The sequence below is a fragment of the Poecilia reticulata genome, chromosome 17 (genome assembly GCF_904066995.2).
Source record: "Poecilia reticulata chromosome 17, P_reticulata-male-v2, whole genome shotgun sequence".
In the NCBI taxonomy this organism is placed as follows: Eukaryota; Metazoa; Chordata; class Actinopteri; order Cyprinodontiformes; family Poeciliidae; genus Poecilia; species Poecilia reticulata.
This window is the reverse complement of record NC_088846.1, coordinates 10845030-10859771: the sequence shown is the minus strand read 5'-3', so window position 1 is coordinate 10859771 and position 14742 is coordinate 10845030. Positions and strand designations below refer to the sequence as shown.

The following is a 14742-nucleotide window of genomic DNA, read 5'->3' as shown; positions in this document are numbered from 1 at the left end:
TTTTTTAAATTTCATTAGTTTCTAAATAAATTATTTTTGAGGTGAAATCTTTTGTTGTCAACCTTAGTAGACTACACAAACATGGATAAATGTCATATCAAATAAAAGTTAAAACTACTAACCTTAGTATTACTTAATGAAGCTTTTTTTTCTCAGAGGAGCACACATCTTCAGTGCCAGACAAGGCCCAATTCTGTCACAGTACATGAGCTTACTTGGTTCTCATCAGGTAACGAATTCCCCACCTGTAAGAGCTTTCTCAATACATATAAAAAAAAAATCATAAATTAAAATAAAACACGGGATTTAATGACTGCAAAGTATATTCAAGTGACATTTAGCATAAATTATATAGACTAGTAATCAGACAAATAAAAAATAAATACCTTTCCATAATTTCATGATATGTTGGTTCTTTTCCTCATCCGAGCACATTCAGAATTCAGGTTGAGTCCACTCAGAAGCCCATAGACTAAATGAGTGAGGCAAAGACAAGGACGAGAACAATCAACTCCCCTTAGAAGTGACCTTTCACAACAGCAAATAGCAAATACTACTAATAGCTTTGATGGCTCAGATTCCTCAACTTAAGTGGTGCAAGGTGTCTCACACCTTCCTTTGGGATGCTCATGTGATTGTAAAAGTCAGAGACAGAAAGGCTGTGGACAGCTGAGAATGAGACCTTCAGTGAAGGGACAAGTGCTCTCTCCAAGAGCCTGGAATAGACTGAGGGACAAGTAACAGAGATGATAATCCAAGTACAAAGATAAGTCAGGACATGGCCTGATGGAGAAAGATGTGATGTCCACTGTGGTAGAGGTTTTCACAAAGATTTCATCACAGTTTTGGCTAAATTTTGTCTAATAAAGAGATTCTGTACACCAAGGGTTTTGTTTGCCATAAATAAAGGCAAGTTCATATGTGAGTTTTGTTCTTGTCTTTCTTGATTCATTTTCACACTTAAATCTGATTTGTAAAGATAAATCATCCCACTTTAAATTACATATCATGCAAAGGTAACACTTTATTTGAAAGGGTGTGCATAAGACTGACATGACACTGTCATATACATAACACCTGTTGTCATGAACATAAAGAAGTATTTATGAATGTTTAAGACAGTTGTCATGAAGTGTCATTCGGTAAATAATGACACTTTTAATGAAAGTTGCTCTAAAAGTTGCATTGAAAGTCCATTAAAAATGCCAACTTTGCATGATTTAGTAAACTGTGATAATTTAATGCAAAGTTAACACTTTTAATGGACTTTCAATGCAACTTTTAGAGCAACTTTGCATTAAGTGTCATTATTTACCAAATGATACTTCATGACAACTGTCATAAACATTCATAAATACTTCTTTATGTTCATGACAGATGTTATGTCATGATTATGACAGTGTCATGTCAGTCCTCTGCACACCCCTTCAAATAAAGTGTTACCCATGCAAATTATACTGTTTCATAACTTTAGCTACTTATAATCAACTGTTGCTGCCGATCAATAAAAAAAAAACAAAAAAAAAACTGTCCTGATAACCTGCGTCACAAGCTGTCCCCAAGCTCTCCTCTGAACCACCAAGCCCTCAAATGCAGCCAGCAGGAATTTCACAAGTTATCTTTGTGCTCAAGAATAAAGAGAAGAAAACAATGCCATGTCAACAGGAGCAGCACAAGGGCAGTCTCTGAAAATATAACTCACAATGATCTGTCAAGGTGTTGCAGTTTCCTCTAAATGGTAAGGATGTTAAGCTGCATCATTCTTGTGAAGACACTGGGCAGATGCACACATATACAAAAGATCACCATAGTCCAACAAAAAAATGGCAGCAACAAATTGCTTGTTGTTTTATATTGAAAGTAAAGTACTGCAAATTGTGATAATAAAAACCCAGTTTCAGTCTTTGCTTTAAGGGAGTCATCAATTAAGACACCAAAGTATTTATAGGAACTCAGCATCACTATGCTCCACCCATCCAGGGTAACCACAGCAGGAATGGGAATTTGGAAATAAACACCATTTGTCATTTCACTTGAAGAAAGTGAGACTCACTCCATTCACGAGACACACAGTGCATTACCATGTCCAGTATCCCTTTATGTAATATGAACTTGAATGGGACAGTATTGTCTCTGAGGATGCCTATTGTAGACTTAACTACAAGTAGTGTTGAGTGATAATAAAGAGACCTCACAACTGTGACCTTGTCCTGGTCTTGTGTCTTTGCAGACGACAGCTGCAGCTCTTTATTCTCCATCTCTATTTTATAACCAATCACTGAAGAGACTATAATTGAATCTAAGATCTGAAAAAGTCTGAAGCTCCACAAGTTGTGTTGCTCTACTTTGTTTTATCTCTCTCAACTTGCAAATAGAAAGGCAATATTCCAATGTCCATGCAACCTTCTGGTCTTTAGTCAGAGATGGGTGTTTAAGTAGCAAATAGATATCATTCCAGACACAAAAATTCAGAAGAACCTAAACAAGACATCCATTTAAATTAATAAATGACTTTCCCATTCATTACTATTTAAAAATACCTAACAATAACACATACAAGTCACTAGGAGAGACAAAATGCTTCAGCAGTCAGAGGCTGCTTCCCCACCTCCTGCCTCTCTCTTTCTTTGTCATGTCCACTCTGGCATACAAGTCTTTTGTTCAAGGTGAGAGCAACAAATAGCAGCACTGGGTTGAACCCAGTTTGGAGAATGCTTTTGTGACGAGCAAACTGGATGCCATTTCTCTGATATTCATACCCATATTTGGTTGACTTCCAACCTTTATTAATGGAGAGAAAGCCCGAAGGGAGTCACTGGTTCCATCATTTTCTTGACAGGGTTGACAATAAGAGGTAAGAACATTCACTCAAGTAATAATCTGCTTTGTTGTGGCTGGTCAGCAGCACAGTAGGCTAGGCTTAAAAATTATTTCAAACCACGTCTGTGATTAATGTCTGTAAGCAGAACTAATCTCTTATTGTTTAGCAAACTTACTGTTTCCATGTTTGCAGAATTGTGATCTTGTTTGTTCTGTCTTTTATTTGTGGAGCAGCAAGATTTCACATATCCAGGGGGACTGAAATAAAGCTCAGGTAAAATCAATACATTTTAGTGACAGTAATTTAACACTAAGTAAAATCAATACAAGGCTTATATGGAGATATTCTTTGCAAGCCCACATTGTTAAATTTATAATTAAAGGGAAAACATTATGGGTTTTTAAAAGTTAAGGTAATTACTAAAAATGTTGGTAATACAGAGTTGGCCACTGACCTACATTTTGAATCAATTATTTTCAATATACATTTAAATATTGCTGAGGTCCAAGTATTTTTGTTGATTTCTTTTCTTGGTTCTCACATGGGTAATAGTAATATGCCTTAAAAAGTATTTTACATTGTAGATGACAATGTTTTCTTTTCTAAAGGTTGAAACATGGGTGATGCCGTCATGGCAGAGTTTGGGGCTGCTGCTTCTTTTCTGAGGAAATCGGATAAGGAGCGTCTGGAGGCCCAGACTCGTCCCTTTGACATGAAGAGAGAGTGCTTCGTACCTGACCCAGAAGTCGAGTACGTAAAAGCAACCGTCCAAAGTCGTGATGGTGACAAAGTCACTGCTGAGACAGAATTTGGAAAGGCAAGTGAATTTGTATTCAGTACTAAAATGTGTGCAATCAATAATCCATAGAGGTGTTTGATTCTTACTTTTATATTTTTTCCATCTTGTTTGTTTTATCTTTTTACTATGGACCTTCTTACATGACTGGAATAAAGATATTATGATGTTGATGATTCAGTTTAGATGTAAAACAAAGCTTTTGTTGTTTTCTTTTACAGACTGTCACAGTGAAGGAGTGCGATGTACATCCTCAGAACCCGCCAAAGTTTGATAAAATTGAAGACATGGCCATGTTCACCTTCCTCCATGAGCCAGCTGTGCTGTTTAACCTCAAAGAGCGTTACGCAGCGTGGATGATCTATGTAAGAAATCTCAACTTCAATGCACAAACTAATATTGCGGTGAAATGTAGTCTATTAGATATATTCAATAGGACAATTATGGCACTATCTTATGTTGTTACCTGTTAATCTGCAGACCTACTCTGGGCTGTTCTGTGTGACTGTCAACCCCTACAAGTGGCTGCCAGTCTACAACCAAGAGGTGGTCGTTGCCTACAGAGGAAAGAAGAGGAGTGAAGCTCCTCCTCACATCTTCTCCATCTCTGACAATGCCTACCAGTACATGCTGGCAGGTATAGAAACCCCTTATTTTGTGCACACATCCCTTATGATACTGTAATTTTGACTTGACTGCTAAAAATTCTTGTTGACAGATCGAGAAAACCAGTCAATCCTCATTACGTGAGTCACTCTGCAACCTTATATTTCTTTAGTGGTACTAAGTTGTAGATTCTGGCAGGAAACCTTTCTTGTATCTTTTACACAGCGGAGAATCTGGAGCTGGAAAGACTGTAAACACCAAGCGTGTCATTCAGTACTTTGCCAGCATTGCTGCTGTGCCAGGTGGTAAAAAAGATGCTGCAAGTGAAAAAAAGGTTTGTTTTAAATTTCTTGTTCTAAATCCCAGAAAAAATAGAAAGCTTTTACTCGGTTTACATAAAGTGTATATTGTGGTTTGGTTCGATTTCATCAGGGTACCCTGGAGGACCAAATCATTCAGGCTAACCCTGCTCTGGAGGCTTTTGGCAATGCCAAGACCATAAGAAATGACAATTCGTCTAGATTTGTAAGTGACTTTGGTTCTGGAAATAATTATTCGTCAGATAAATTCAATAACTCTTTATTTTTTAGGGTAAATTCATCAGAATCCACTTTGACAATAGAGGAAAGCTTGCCTCTGCTGACATTGAAACCTGTACGTACCATGACTACATACTTCAAGGCAGTGCTGGCCCATTTCTGCTGAGAATAATAGATTATTATCCCAACAGATCTCCTGGAAAAGTCACGTGTCACCTACCAGCTTAAAGCTGAGAGGGATTACCACATTTTCTACCAGATCCTGTCTCAGGTAAAGCCTGAACTTCTGGGTGAGTATAGGCAACATGTTCAAAGCAATTATGTTTTCTAAAGTATAACATTACATATATTATAATTATATTTTAATTGTGTAATTGTAGAGATGCTACTCATCACCAACAACCCCTATGATTACGCGTTCATCTCCCAAGGAGAGACAACAGTAGCTTCCATCAATGACTCAGAGGAGTTGATGGCTACTGATGTGAGCTGACTTTTTAAAATATTAGCAGAAACAGTATACAGAACAAAACAATTGATGAAAACTAACTGGATATCAAAATGTTATGTGTGATTAGGATGCCTTTGATGTGCTGGGCTTCACTCAAGAAGAGAAGAACAGTATTTACAAAATGACTGGTGCCATCATGCACTTTGGAAACATGAAGTTTAAGCAAAAGCAGAGAGAAGAGCAGGCAGAAGCAGATGGAACTGAAGGTAACAATCTTAGTATATGGGCATTATGAATAACTACATTTAAAATGTTCAAAACAAATAAATATTAACACCAAAAGAGAGAACTATGATTGTACCATCTTAACTTATTCAGTCAAGACACTACAAAAATACAATAAGTTCCAGTCTCTTTGTTCAACAGTCCTTTTGATCTGGTGAAATCAAATTTAGTTGGATAAAATTTGCATTCAAAAACAATCTACAATTACTCAATGGATATGTGTATTTGTATACACACAAATAATGTTCTTTGTACTTCACTAGATGCTGACAAAGTTGCATATCTGATGGGCCTAAACTCTGCTGACCTCATCAAAGGTCTCTGTCACCCAAGGGTCAAAGTGGGGAATGAGTGGGTCACCAAGGGACAAAATGTTGCCCAGGTAAGTACAAAGAACTTTGAGTGTATTTAGATTTATATGCAATATATTGTTAGGTTTTAACAGTGTTCTTCATCATTTCCTTGTTAAGGTGTACTATGCTATTGGTGCACTTTCTAAGTCGGTTTATGAGAAGATGTTCCTGTGGATGGTCATGAGAATTAATCAGTCTCTTGACACCAAGCAGCCTCGTCAGTACTTCATCGGAGTGCTGGACATTGCTGGGTTTGAGATCTTTGATGTAAGTTATCTTATTTGCAAATAATAGACAGATATAAAAAAGTAATCTAAATGAAACAAAGATATGTTTTCTTTTTTAGTTCAACACCTTCGAGCAGATGTGCATCAACTTCACAAATGAAAAACTGCAACAGTTTTTCAACCACCACATGTTTGTTCTGGAGCAGGAAGAGTACAAGAAAGAGGGAATTGAGTGGGAGTTCATTGACTTTGGTATGGATCTGCAGGCCTGTATTGACCTGATTGAAAAGGTGATTTTTTTATTGTTTATTTTCAGCGAGATTCAACATAAATTCTCATGCATTTTCTGGTGAAATTTTAATTTTGGTATTTCTGTTCTATTTAGCCCATGGGTATCATGTCCATCCTCGAAGAGGAGTGCATGTTTCCCAAAGCCTCTGATGCTACATTTAAAGCTAAGCTTTATGACAATCATCTGGGGAAATCAAACAACTTCCAGAAGCCTAGAGTTGTCAAAGGGAAACCAGAGGCGCATTTCTCCCTGGTTCACTATGCTGGAACTGTTGATTATAATATCAACAACTGGCTGGTGAAGAACAAGGATCCTCTGAATGAGACTGTTGTTGGTCTTTTCCAGAAGTCAACTGTTAAGCTTTTGGGTATACTTTTTGCTGGGTATGCCGGAGCTGATTCAGGTATGCGGATATTAACATTCAGCAGACACAATAGGAAGCATTTATTGCTACCACAACATCACTAACTCTTTACATTGCTATTCTAATGACAGAACTGATTTTTTGTATGTAGCTCAAGAATCTGGTGGGAAGGGCAAAGGAGGCAGCAAAAAGAAAGGTTCATCTTTCCAAACTGTTTCTGCTCTACACAGGGTAAAACTTTGTAAATTTATATTGTAAAGCATACTCACAAAAACTTTATAAATATATCCAGGAGCATTATCCCTGGCTAGTTTTAAATTGTATTCACTTTTAATAGTATTAATCAGATATTCTCTCCAACCCACAACCAAAATTTGATAAACATAATTTCTATTCTGTTTTGTAGTCCAGTTATTTCATTCTTGCATTTAGATATGAAAAATAATTTACTAAGTTAATGATGGAAGTATTCAAGTTTGTTGTGAATGGAATATTCAGGAGAACCTGAATAAGTTGATGACCAACCTGAGGTCTACCCACCCTCACTTTGTACGCTGCATCATCCCCAACGAGACCAAGACTCCTGGGGCCATGGAGAACCCTCTGGTGATGCACCAGCTGCGCTGTAACGGTGTGCTGGAAGGCATCAGGATCTGCAGGAAAGGCTTCCCCAACAGGATCCTCTATGGAGACTTCAAGCAGAGGTTTGCTGTTTTTGATGAAGGGAAATTAAAAATCTAATTGAAAAGATTTGATGCTGACACATTGTTGTTTTGTTGAAGATATCGCATTTTAAACCCCAATGCAATTCCTGAGGGTCAATTCATTGACAACAAAAAAGCTGCTGAGAAATTGTTGGGGTCTTTGGATATAGACCACAACCAGTACAAACTTGGGCACACCAAAGTAGGTCAAATATTAACAGAATATGAAGTCTATGCATTGCTTAGATCAGTGATTAAACCCTTGTTGTATCTATTAAAAGGTGTTCTTCAAGGCTGGACTTCTTGGTCTGCTAGAGGAGATGCGAGATGATCGGTTGGCATTAATTATCACTGGCATTCAAGCTCGCTCACGAGGTCTTCTGGCTCGAGTTGAATTCCAAAAGATTGTGGAACGAAGGTTAATTACCACAATAATAATAATGATAATAGAAATAGAAATAAAAGGAACAATGTTATTGACACAATTCAGTCATCAAGTTTACTTAAAAAATACAACTTCCAATACACACAGGGATGCACTACTTGTGATTCAGTGGAACATCCGCGCCTTCATGGGGGTCAAGAATTGGCCCTGGATGAAGTTGTACTTCAAGATCAAACCTCTGTTAAAATCAGCTGAGACTGAGAAGGAGATGGCCAACATGAAGGAGGAGTTTACCAAACTCAAAGAGGCTTATGCAAAATCAGAAGCCCGTAGGAAGGAACTAGAGGAGAAAATGGTCTCTCTTCTCCAAGAGAAGAACGACCTGCAGCTCCAAGTCCAAACTGTATGTTGAAACTGTGATTTTTAATGTCTTAACACAGCTTATTATAACCATTCTGTAAAACATGTTAATTTCTTTTGATAAAAGGAGCAAGATAATCTGTCTGATGCTGAGGAACGATGTGAGGGTCTGATCAAAAGTAAGATTCAACTGGAAGCAAAAATCAAGGAACTGACAGAAAGACTGGAGGACGAGGAGGAGATGAATGCTGAACTGACAGGCAAGAAGAGAAAGCTGGAAGATGAATGCTCTGAGTTAAAGAAGGACATTGACGACTTAGAGCTAACTCTGGCAAAGGTGGAGAAAGAGAAACACGCTACAGAGAACAAGGTACCATAAAGACTAACCACTACACCAAAACACATCATGCTCTCAAATACCATTGGTTCACACTGAAAACCTTTTGGCCGATAGGTCAAAAACCTGACAGAGGAGATGGCTGCTTTGGATGAAATTATCGCCAAGCTCACAAAGGAGAAAAAAGCTTTACAGGAAGCTCACCAACAAACCCTGGATGACCTGCAGAGTGAGGAAGACAAAGTCAACACTCTGACCAAGGCCAAGACGAAGCTGGAGCAGCAAGTGGACGATGTAAGATCTAAAACATTACAATTGAATCCTGAATTATGTTTATTTGAATACAAATGATTGTTTGCCTGTCTCTCTGCAGCTTGAAGGATCCTTAGAACAAGAGAAGAAAATACGAATGGACCTTGAGAGAGCCAAGCGAAAGCTAGAGGGAGACTTAAAGTTGGCCCAAGAAAGTATCATGGACTTAGAAAATGACAAGCAGCAACTTGAAGAGAGGCTGAAAAAGTAAGAAGCCCATATCAAAAACACTAACTACTTGCTAAGTAAGCATCATTTTATAAATTGTACCTCTTATCATCAATAGGAAAGATTTTGAAATAAGCCAACTCAATGGGAAAATAGAGGATGAACAAGCAATGAGTGCTCAGCTCCAGAAGAAACTGAAGGAGCTGCAGGTGAAACTTCTCACCAGACAAACTATTAACATGAAGGACTTGTTTGTAAATGTTTGTTAAAGCAAATGCAACCTTCATCATTTTGTTCTAGGCCCGCATTGAAGAGCTGGAGGAAGAGCTTGAAGCAGAACGAGCTGCTCGAGCCAAAGTGGAGAAGCAGAGAGCAGACTTGGCTAGAGAGTTAGAGGAGATCAGTGAGAGACTGGAGGAGGCTGGAGGAGCCACAGCCGCCCAGATTGAGATGAACAAGAAGAGGGAGGCCGAGTTCCAGAAACTCCGCAGAGACCTCGAAGAGGCCACCCTGCACCACGAAGCCACCACTGCCACACTCAGGAAGAAACAAGCCGACACTGTTGCTGACCTGGGAGAGCAGATCGACAACCTGCAGAGAGTCAAGCAGAAGCTGGAGAAGGAGAAGAGCGAGCTCAAACTGGAGCTGGATGATGTGGTCTCCAATATGGAGCAGGTTGTCAAGGCCAAGGTAAGCTAAATATTTTCTTCTTGTTGGCTGAAAATCTTGGTCTAGCCTTGTCCCACATGGTGACGATTATTCATACTTGCATTTACTTTCTTTCAGAACAATTTGGAGAAAATGTGTCGGTCTCTTGAGGATCAGCTGAATGAATATAAAACCAAATCAGAAGAGGGACAGCGTACCATCAATGACTTCACCATGCAGAAAGCTAAGCTTCAAACTGAAAATGGTATAAACAAGCACTTTAAACTTCTTGAATAGCATATATTAACTTTATCAATTTAAAACCTAATTATTAAATTCATTCCCAGGTGAACTTATAAGGCAGCTTGAGGAAAAAGACTCCCTGGTGTCTCAACTCACCAGAGGAAAGCAGTCATACACACAACAAATTGAAGACCTCAAAAGACAACTGGAAGAGGAAATCAAGGTAACTGGGAACCAAGACACTCCATTAAATAAAGATGATTTATTGACAGCGACTATATCCTCTCATATACTTTCTTTTCAGGCCAAGAATGCATTAGCCCATGCGGTGCAGTCTGCTCGCCATGACTGTGACCTCCTCAGGGAGCAGTATGAGGAGGAGCAGGAGGCCAAGGCTGAACTGCAGCGCAGCATGTCCAAGGCCAACACTGAGGTGGCTCAGTGGAGAACCAAGTACGAAACTGATGCCATCCAGAGAACCGAGGAACTGGAGGAAGCCAAGTGAGTACAGTACATTTGAATTTCAGTGTCTGTACAAAGTTTTGAAAGTAGCCAATCCCAAATCAACCCTTCCATAATCTAGGAAGAAGCTGGCTCAGCGTCTGCAGGAGGCTGAGGAGGCTGTTGAAGCAGTGAATGCCAAATGCTCCTCTCTGGAGAAGACCAAACACAGGCTGCAGAATGAGATCGAAGATCTCATGGTGGATGTGGAGAGGTCTAATGCTGCTGCTGCTGCTCTGGACAAGAAGCAAAGGAACTTTGACAAGGTTGAAAAATACAGCGACAGCTGTATAAACTTACCACATCTAAAGAGAAAATACTTACATCTCCATAATATTTTTAGGTTTTGTCAGAGTGGAAACAGAAGTATGAAGAGTCCCAGTCAGAGTTGGAGAGTTCTCAGAAAGAAGCCAGATCATTGAGCACCGAACTCTTCAAACTTAAAAACTCCTACGAAGAGTCTCTTGAACATCTAGAGACCATGAAGAGGGAGAACAAGAACTTACAAGGTTGGCTATTCATCAATAAGACATCAGACAAAAAGTTGAATTACAAAGAAGAATTCATATATCGTCTCAATTATGTGTTTAGAGGAAATATCTGACCTCACTGAGCAAATTGGTGAGGGAGGAAAGAACATTCATGAGCTTGAGAAGATTCGGAAGCAGCTGGAACAAGAAAAGTCTGAGATACACACAGCTCTTGAGGAAGCAGAGGTGAAGTGCAGAGCAAAACCCTTCCTGGAATTAAAAGACGGTGAAAAGAATAATTTCAATCAACTCATCCTGTTTCTATAGGCCTCACTGGAGCATGAGGAAGGGAAGATTCTCAGAGTCCAGCTTGAGTTGAACCAAATTAAAGCTGACTTTGAGCGGAAGCTGGCTGAGAAAGATGAGGAGATGGAGCAAGTAAAGCGAAACCAGCAGCGGATGGTGGATACTCTCCAGAGCTCCCTTGAGTCTGAAACTCGCAGTAGGAATGAAGCCCTTCGTCTGAAAAAGAAGATGGAGGGAGACCTCAACGAGATGGAGATCCAGCTTAGCCAAGCCAACAGGCAGGCGGCTGAGGCCCAGAAGCAACTCAAGTCGGTTCATTCACATCTGAAGGTGTGCATTAAAGTTGTAGTCTTTTGTGAATTCAATAATCCAGATTGTTGGGGTTTAAAAACTGAAATCAAACAATTTTAAAGATTAGATTCCAATGATATTTATTTTGCCATGGTCTAGAAAATATTTTGGTCTATGACTGGGTTAGTCATAGTCATATGAACTTCTAGTGCTTTCAATCTTCACATTCCATGCTCTTACCCATAAATGCCATTTATCAATTTTTCTCACAATAAATGTCACTCTTTCAGGATGCTCAACTCCAACTTGATGATGCTCTGCGAGCCAACGATGACATTAAGGAAAACAATGCCATTGTTGAAAGACGCAACAACCTGCTTCAGGCTGAAGTAGAGGAACTGAGGGGCGCTCTAGAGCAAACTGAACGAAGTCGCAAGCTTGCTGAGCAAGAGCTGCTGGATGTTAGTGAGCGGGTGCAGCTACTGCACTCACAGGTGAGACAGTTTTAATCAGTTTCTTCACAAGTTGTACAATTATTACAGTGCAGTAAGGAATTCTAAAAGGGTTCAATTTACATGTGAACAGAACACCAGCCTGATAAACCAGAAGAAGAAGCTGGAGGGTGATATTTCTCAGCTTCAAACTGAAGTGGAGGAGGCTGTGCAGGAATGCAGAAATGCTGAAGAGAAGGCCAAGAAGGCCATCACTGATGCTGCCATGATGGCAGAGGAGCTGAAGAAAGAGCAGGACACCAGCGCTCACCTGGAGCGCATGAAGAAGAACATGGAGCAGACCATCAAAGATCTGCAGCACCGTCTGGATGAAGCTGAACAGATCGCCATGAAGGGAGGCAAGAAGCAGATCCAGAAGCTCGAGGCCAGGGTGAGTGTAATTTCATAAATCTATTCATGATTAAAACACAACTAAATCATCTATCTGGTACAATATTTGACATCCTGGATTCATATAATTTCCTCGTAAACACCACTGTTTTAAATTTTGCAATAGATCAAAGAACTGGAAAATGAAGTGGAGGCTGAACAAAGACGGTCCAGTGACTCCATCAAGGGAATTCGCAAATATGAACGGCGCATCAAAGAACTGACTTATCAGGTGCAGGAATATATATGTATATATATATATTCTTAAGAAATGTTAGAACAGACAACAAACAAATGGAAATAACTTCACTAAACCTGTCCACAACTATCTTAAGCTTGTACCCATCTTTATGCTACAACAAAATATGAATTGGCACATTGAAGTTAGTCCAATAAAATGCCAAAAAATGGCTTTCAAATCCACCGCAAAATTTCCAGACGTGCACAATTAATCACAAGGAGTCACCAGGGCATATCATTAGATTACTTGATCACTTACTTCTTACTTCTACTTCTAAGTTGACCAACTGAGGTATGATCTAAAGACATTCCTACGTTTTATTTAACATGTAATTAAAAAAAACTAAAATGTTTCTCTTATTTATTTCAGACAGAGGAAGATCGTAAGAATCTGTCCCGTCTTCAAGATCTGGTGGACAAACTACAGCTAAAGGTCAAATCCTACAAGAAAGTTGCGGAGGAGGCAGTAAGTATTCAGCTTCATAAATCACCACAACCTGTAATTAATGCTTCATAGCTGAAGTAGATAACAGGCAAAAGATAGCATCTAGCGTTGATGCAATTACATTTCACCCCAAACATGAGTATATCAATAAATTTGCAAAGTTGTAATAACTTCTATTAAAGTTGATTAAAAAACACATTTGTGATGATTATCTTAAAAGCACGTGACACTTATCAGAATATGTCACTTTGCTAAACAGGAGGAACAGGCCAACAATAATCTCACCAAGTTCCGCAAGATTCAACATGAGCTTGATGAAGCTGAGGAGAGAGCCGATATCGCAGAGTCTCAGGTCAACAAGCTACGTGCCAAGAGCCGCGATGTTGGGTCAAAGGTTAGTTCAATTTGTTAATATTTAAGTGGTGTGTTGAGGTTAAAACACCCAAAGATTCAATCCAAGACCATAATATACTGATGTTTAAATGAGAATTAAAATAGTAGCAAGAACTTTTCTCAACAAAATATGTCCTCATATTGTAAGTATAAAGACAATAGGTTTGAGTAAACCATGTCTAAGACTGAAGGATGTGTTGCAATGTTGCGAACATTTAACAGGTAAAAAAGGAATCACAGATAAAATAGCTATGTAACTATTTGAATATATTTCTCTCTCTTTTTTCAGAAAGGGCACGATGAAGAGTAAGGGAGATGGAATGAATCCCTACTTCTGAGGCACTTCTTATCTTCATGGTGTCTCCCTATGCATGTAGTTTGTTCAGTAGAATAAAATGAATCTGCATCTCAAAGTGGGCCATGACTGTTTCTTGATCCTCCACTTTCAAGTACCAAATTACAAAAAACTAAATGACGAAGGGATCTCTTGTTGTTGTTGTTAAATTCATATATTATACACATTTTATTTATGATTGTATTGATTCATAGGGTTTTAATACATTATTTTACAGTTTTGCAGTGTAGCCTAATTCCTATTTTCTACTTGCATTGTACACTATAATTTTTGATTATTTTCTTAGTTTTAACTAAATATAGAAACTCAAGTTTCTCTGACATGTTGTAATGGGTCACCTTTATATTCCTACATCATTTATACTGCATGATAGGAAGCACGTTGCTTCCTATCATCTGAGGAAGCAACAAGAGTATATCCTTTTCTAATGACATTTGAATCTACCTATAAATTAGCTAATATACAATGTCAAAGACATTATAAATACAGTACTCTCCATATTTATTTGCAACCTTGCAAGAACTCAATTATTTCATTGCAGCATAATCTTTCATGGAAAATTGAATGAAAATTCAACCCATAATATGATGACCGTCATTCAGTGAGGAAAAATAACTCATACAAAAGCTGGTTTTTAGTGAAGCGTTGTTACTGGTGCTTTACCTTTTAAAATGGACTATTGTTGAGTATTTTATTATAAGTGCACAACTACCTGTTCCTATGAGGAATAATTGTGTAGTGACACAAGTAATTTACTCTTTGCCACTCTTCAAAATGGAAAAGACAGAAGAACATGCTTTAGAAATAAGTGTTGACCTTCATTGGACAAACTATGGCAATATGAGAATAACTAGTTTTCTAAAGTAACCCATGTCCAGAGCAGAAATGACAAAGTTTAAAACTATTTAAGCTTTAACCTAATCATTCTTTTCAAGGACCAGGATTTATCTCACTACCAATATTTCCATC

General features: G+C 38.5%; 1 protein-coding gene and 1 long non-coding RNA gene across 11 annotated transcripts in view; one reads left to right on the top strand and one right to left on the bottom strand.

Moving 5' to 3' along the window:
• Positions 1-14742, bottom strand: part of LOC145548060 (uncharacterized) — a 39227-nt gene that overhangs the window by 19821 nt on the left and 4664 nt on the right. For 8 of the 10 annotated variants that reach the window (XR_014084346.1, XR_014084348.1, XR_014084345.1 and 5 more), the window contains 2 exons: positions 387-472; positions 123-254 (listed from right to left, as the gene is read on the bottom strand). This is a non-coding gene — a long non-coding RNA (uncharacterized LOC145548060). Of the gene's footprint in view, positions 1-122; positions 259-386; positions 473-1702; positions 1775-14742 lie in introns of all 10 variants that reach the window. The other 2 variants (XR_014084351.1, XR_014084352.1) reach the window with 2 other exon arrangements.
• Positions 3438-13831, top strand: LOC103479335 (myosin-7-like). Its single transcript, XM_081598538.1, has 37 exons — positions 3438-3638; positions 3839-3982; positions 4098-4254; positions 4336-4363; positions 4449-4557; positions 4656-4748; positions 4814-4877; positions 4954-5052; positions 5143-5246; positions 5341-5479; positions 5762-5880; positions 5969-6118; positions 6198-6368; positions 6464-6773; positions 6886-6965; positions 7233-7438; positions 7517-7640; positions 7720-7856; positions 7971-8226; positions 8311-8553; positions 8638-8814; positions 8894-9039; positions 9119-9209; positions 9301-9690; positions 9787-9913; positions 9996-10114; positions 10196-10392; positions 10475-10658; positions 10736-10901; positions 10984-11108; positions 11190-11498; positions 11750-11953; positions 12045-12341; positions 12468-12572; positions 12951-13046; positions 13285-13419; positions 13708-13831. Exons 1-37 carry the CDS (start codon positions 3438-3440, stop codon positions 13726-13728), a joined length of 5823 nt encoding a protein of 1940 aa, XP_081454664.1. The 3' UTR covers positions 13729-13831.

Bases quoted from the DNA above. Each gene is read 5' to 3' on its own strand.
- LOC103479335 (XM_081598538.1), top strand. From the start codon at position 3,438: ATGGGTGATGCCGTCATGGCAGAGTTTGGGGCTGCTGCTTCTTTTCTG. The intron at 7,439-7,516 runs GTTTGCTGTTTT...GTTTTGTTGAAG, and splicing joins TATGGAGACTTCAAGCAGAG to ATATCGCATTTTAAACCCCA. The intron at 10,393-10,474 runs GTGAGTACAGTA...TCCATAATCTAG, and splicing joins GAGGAACTGGAGGAAGCCAA to GAAGAAGCTGGCTCAGCGTC.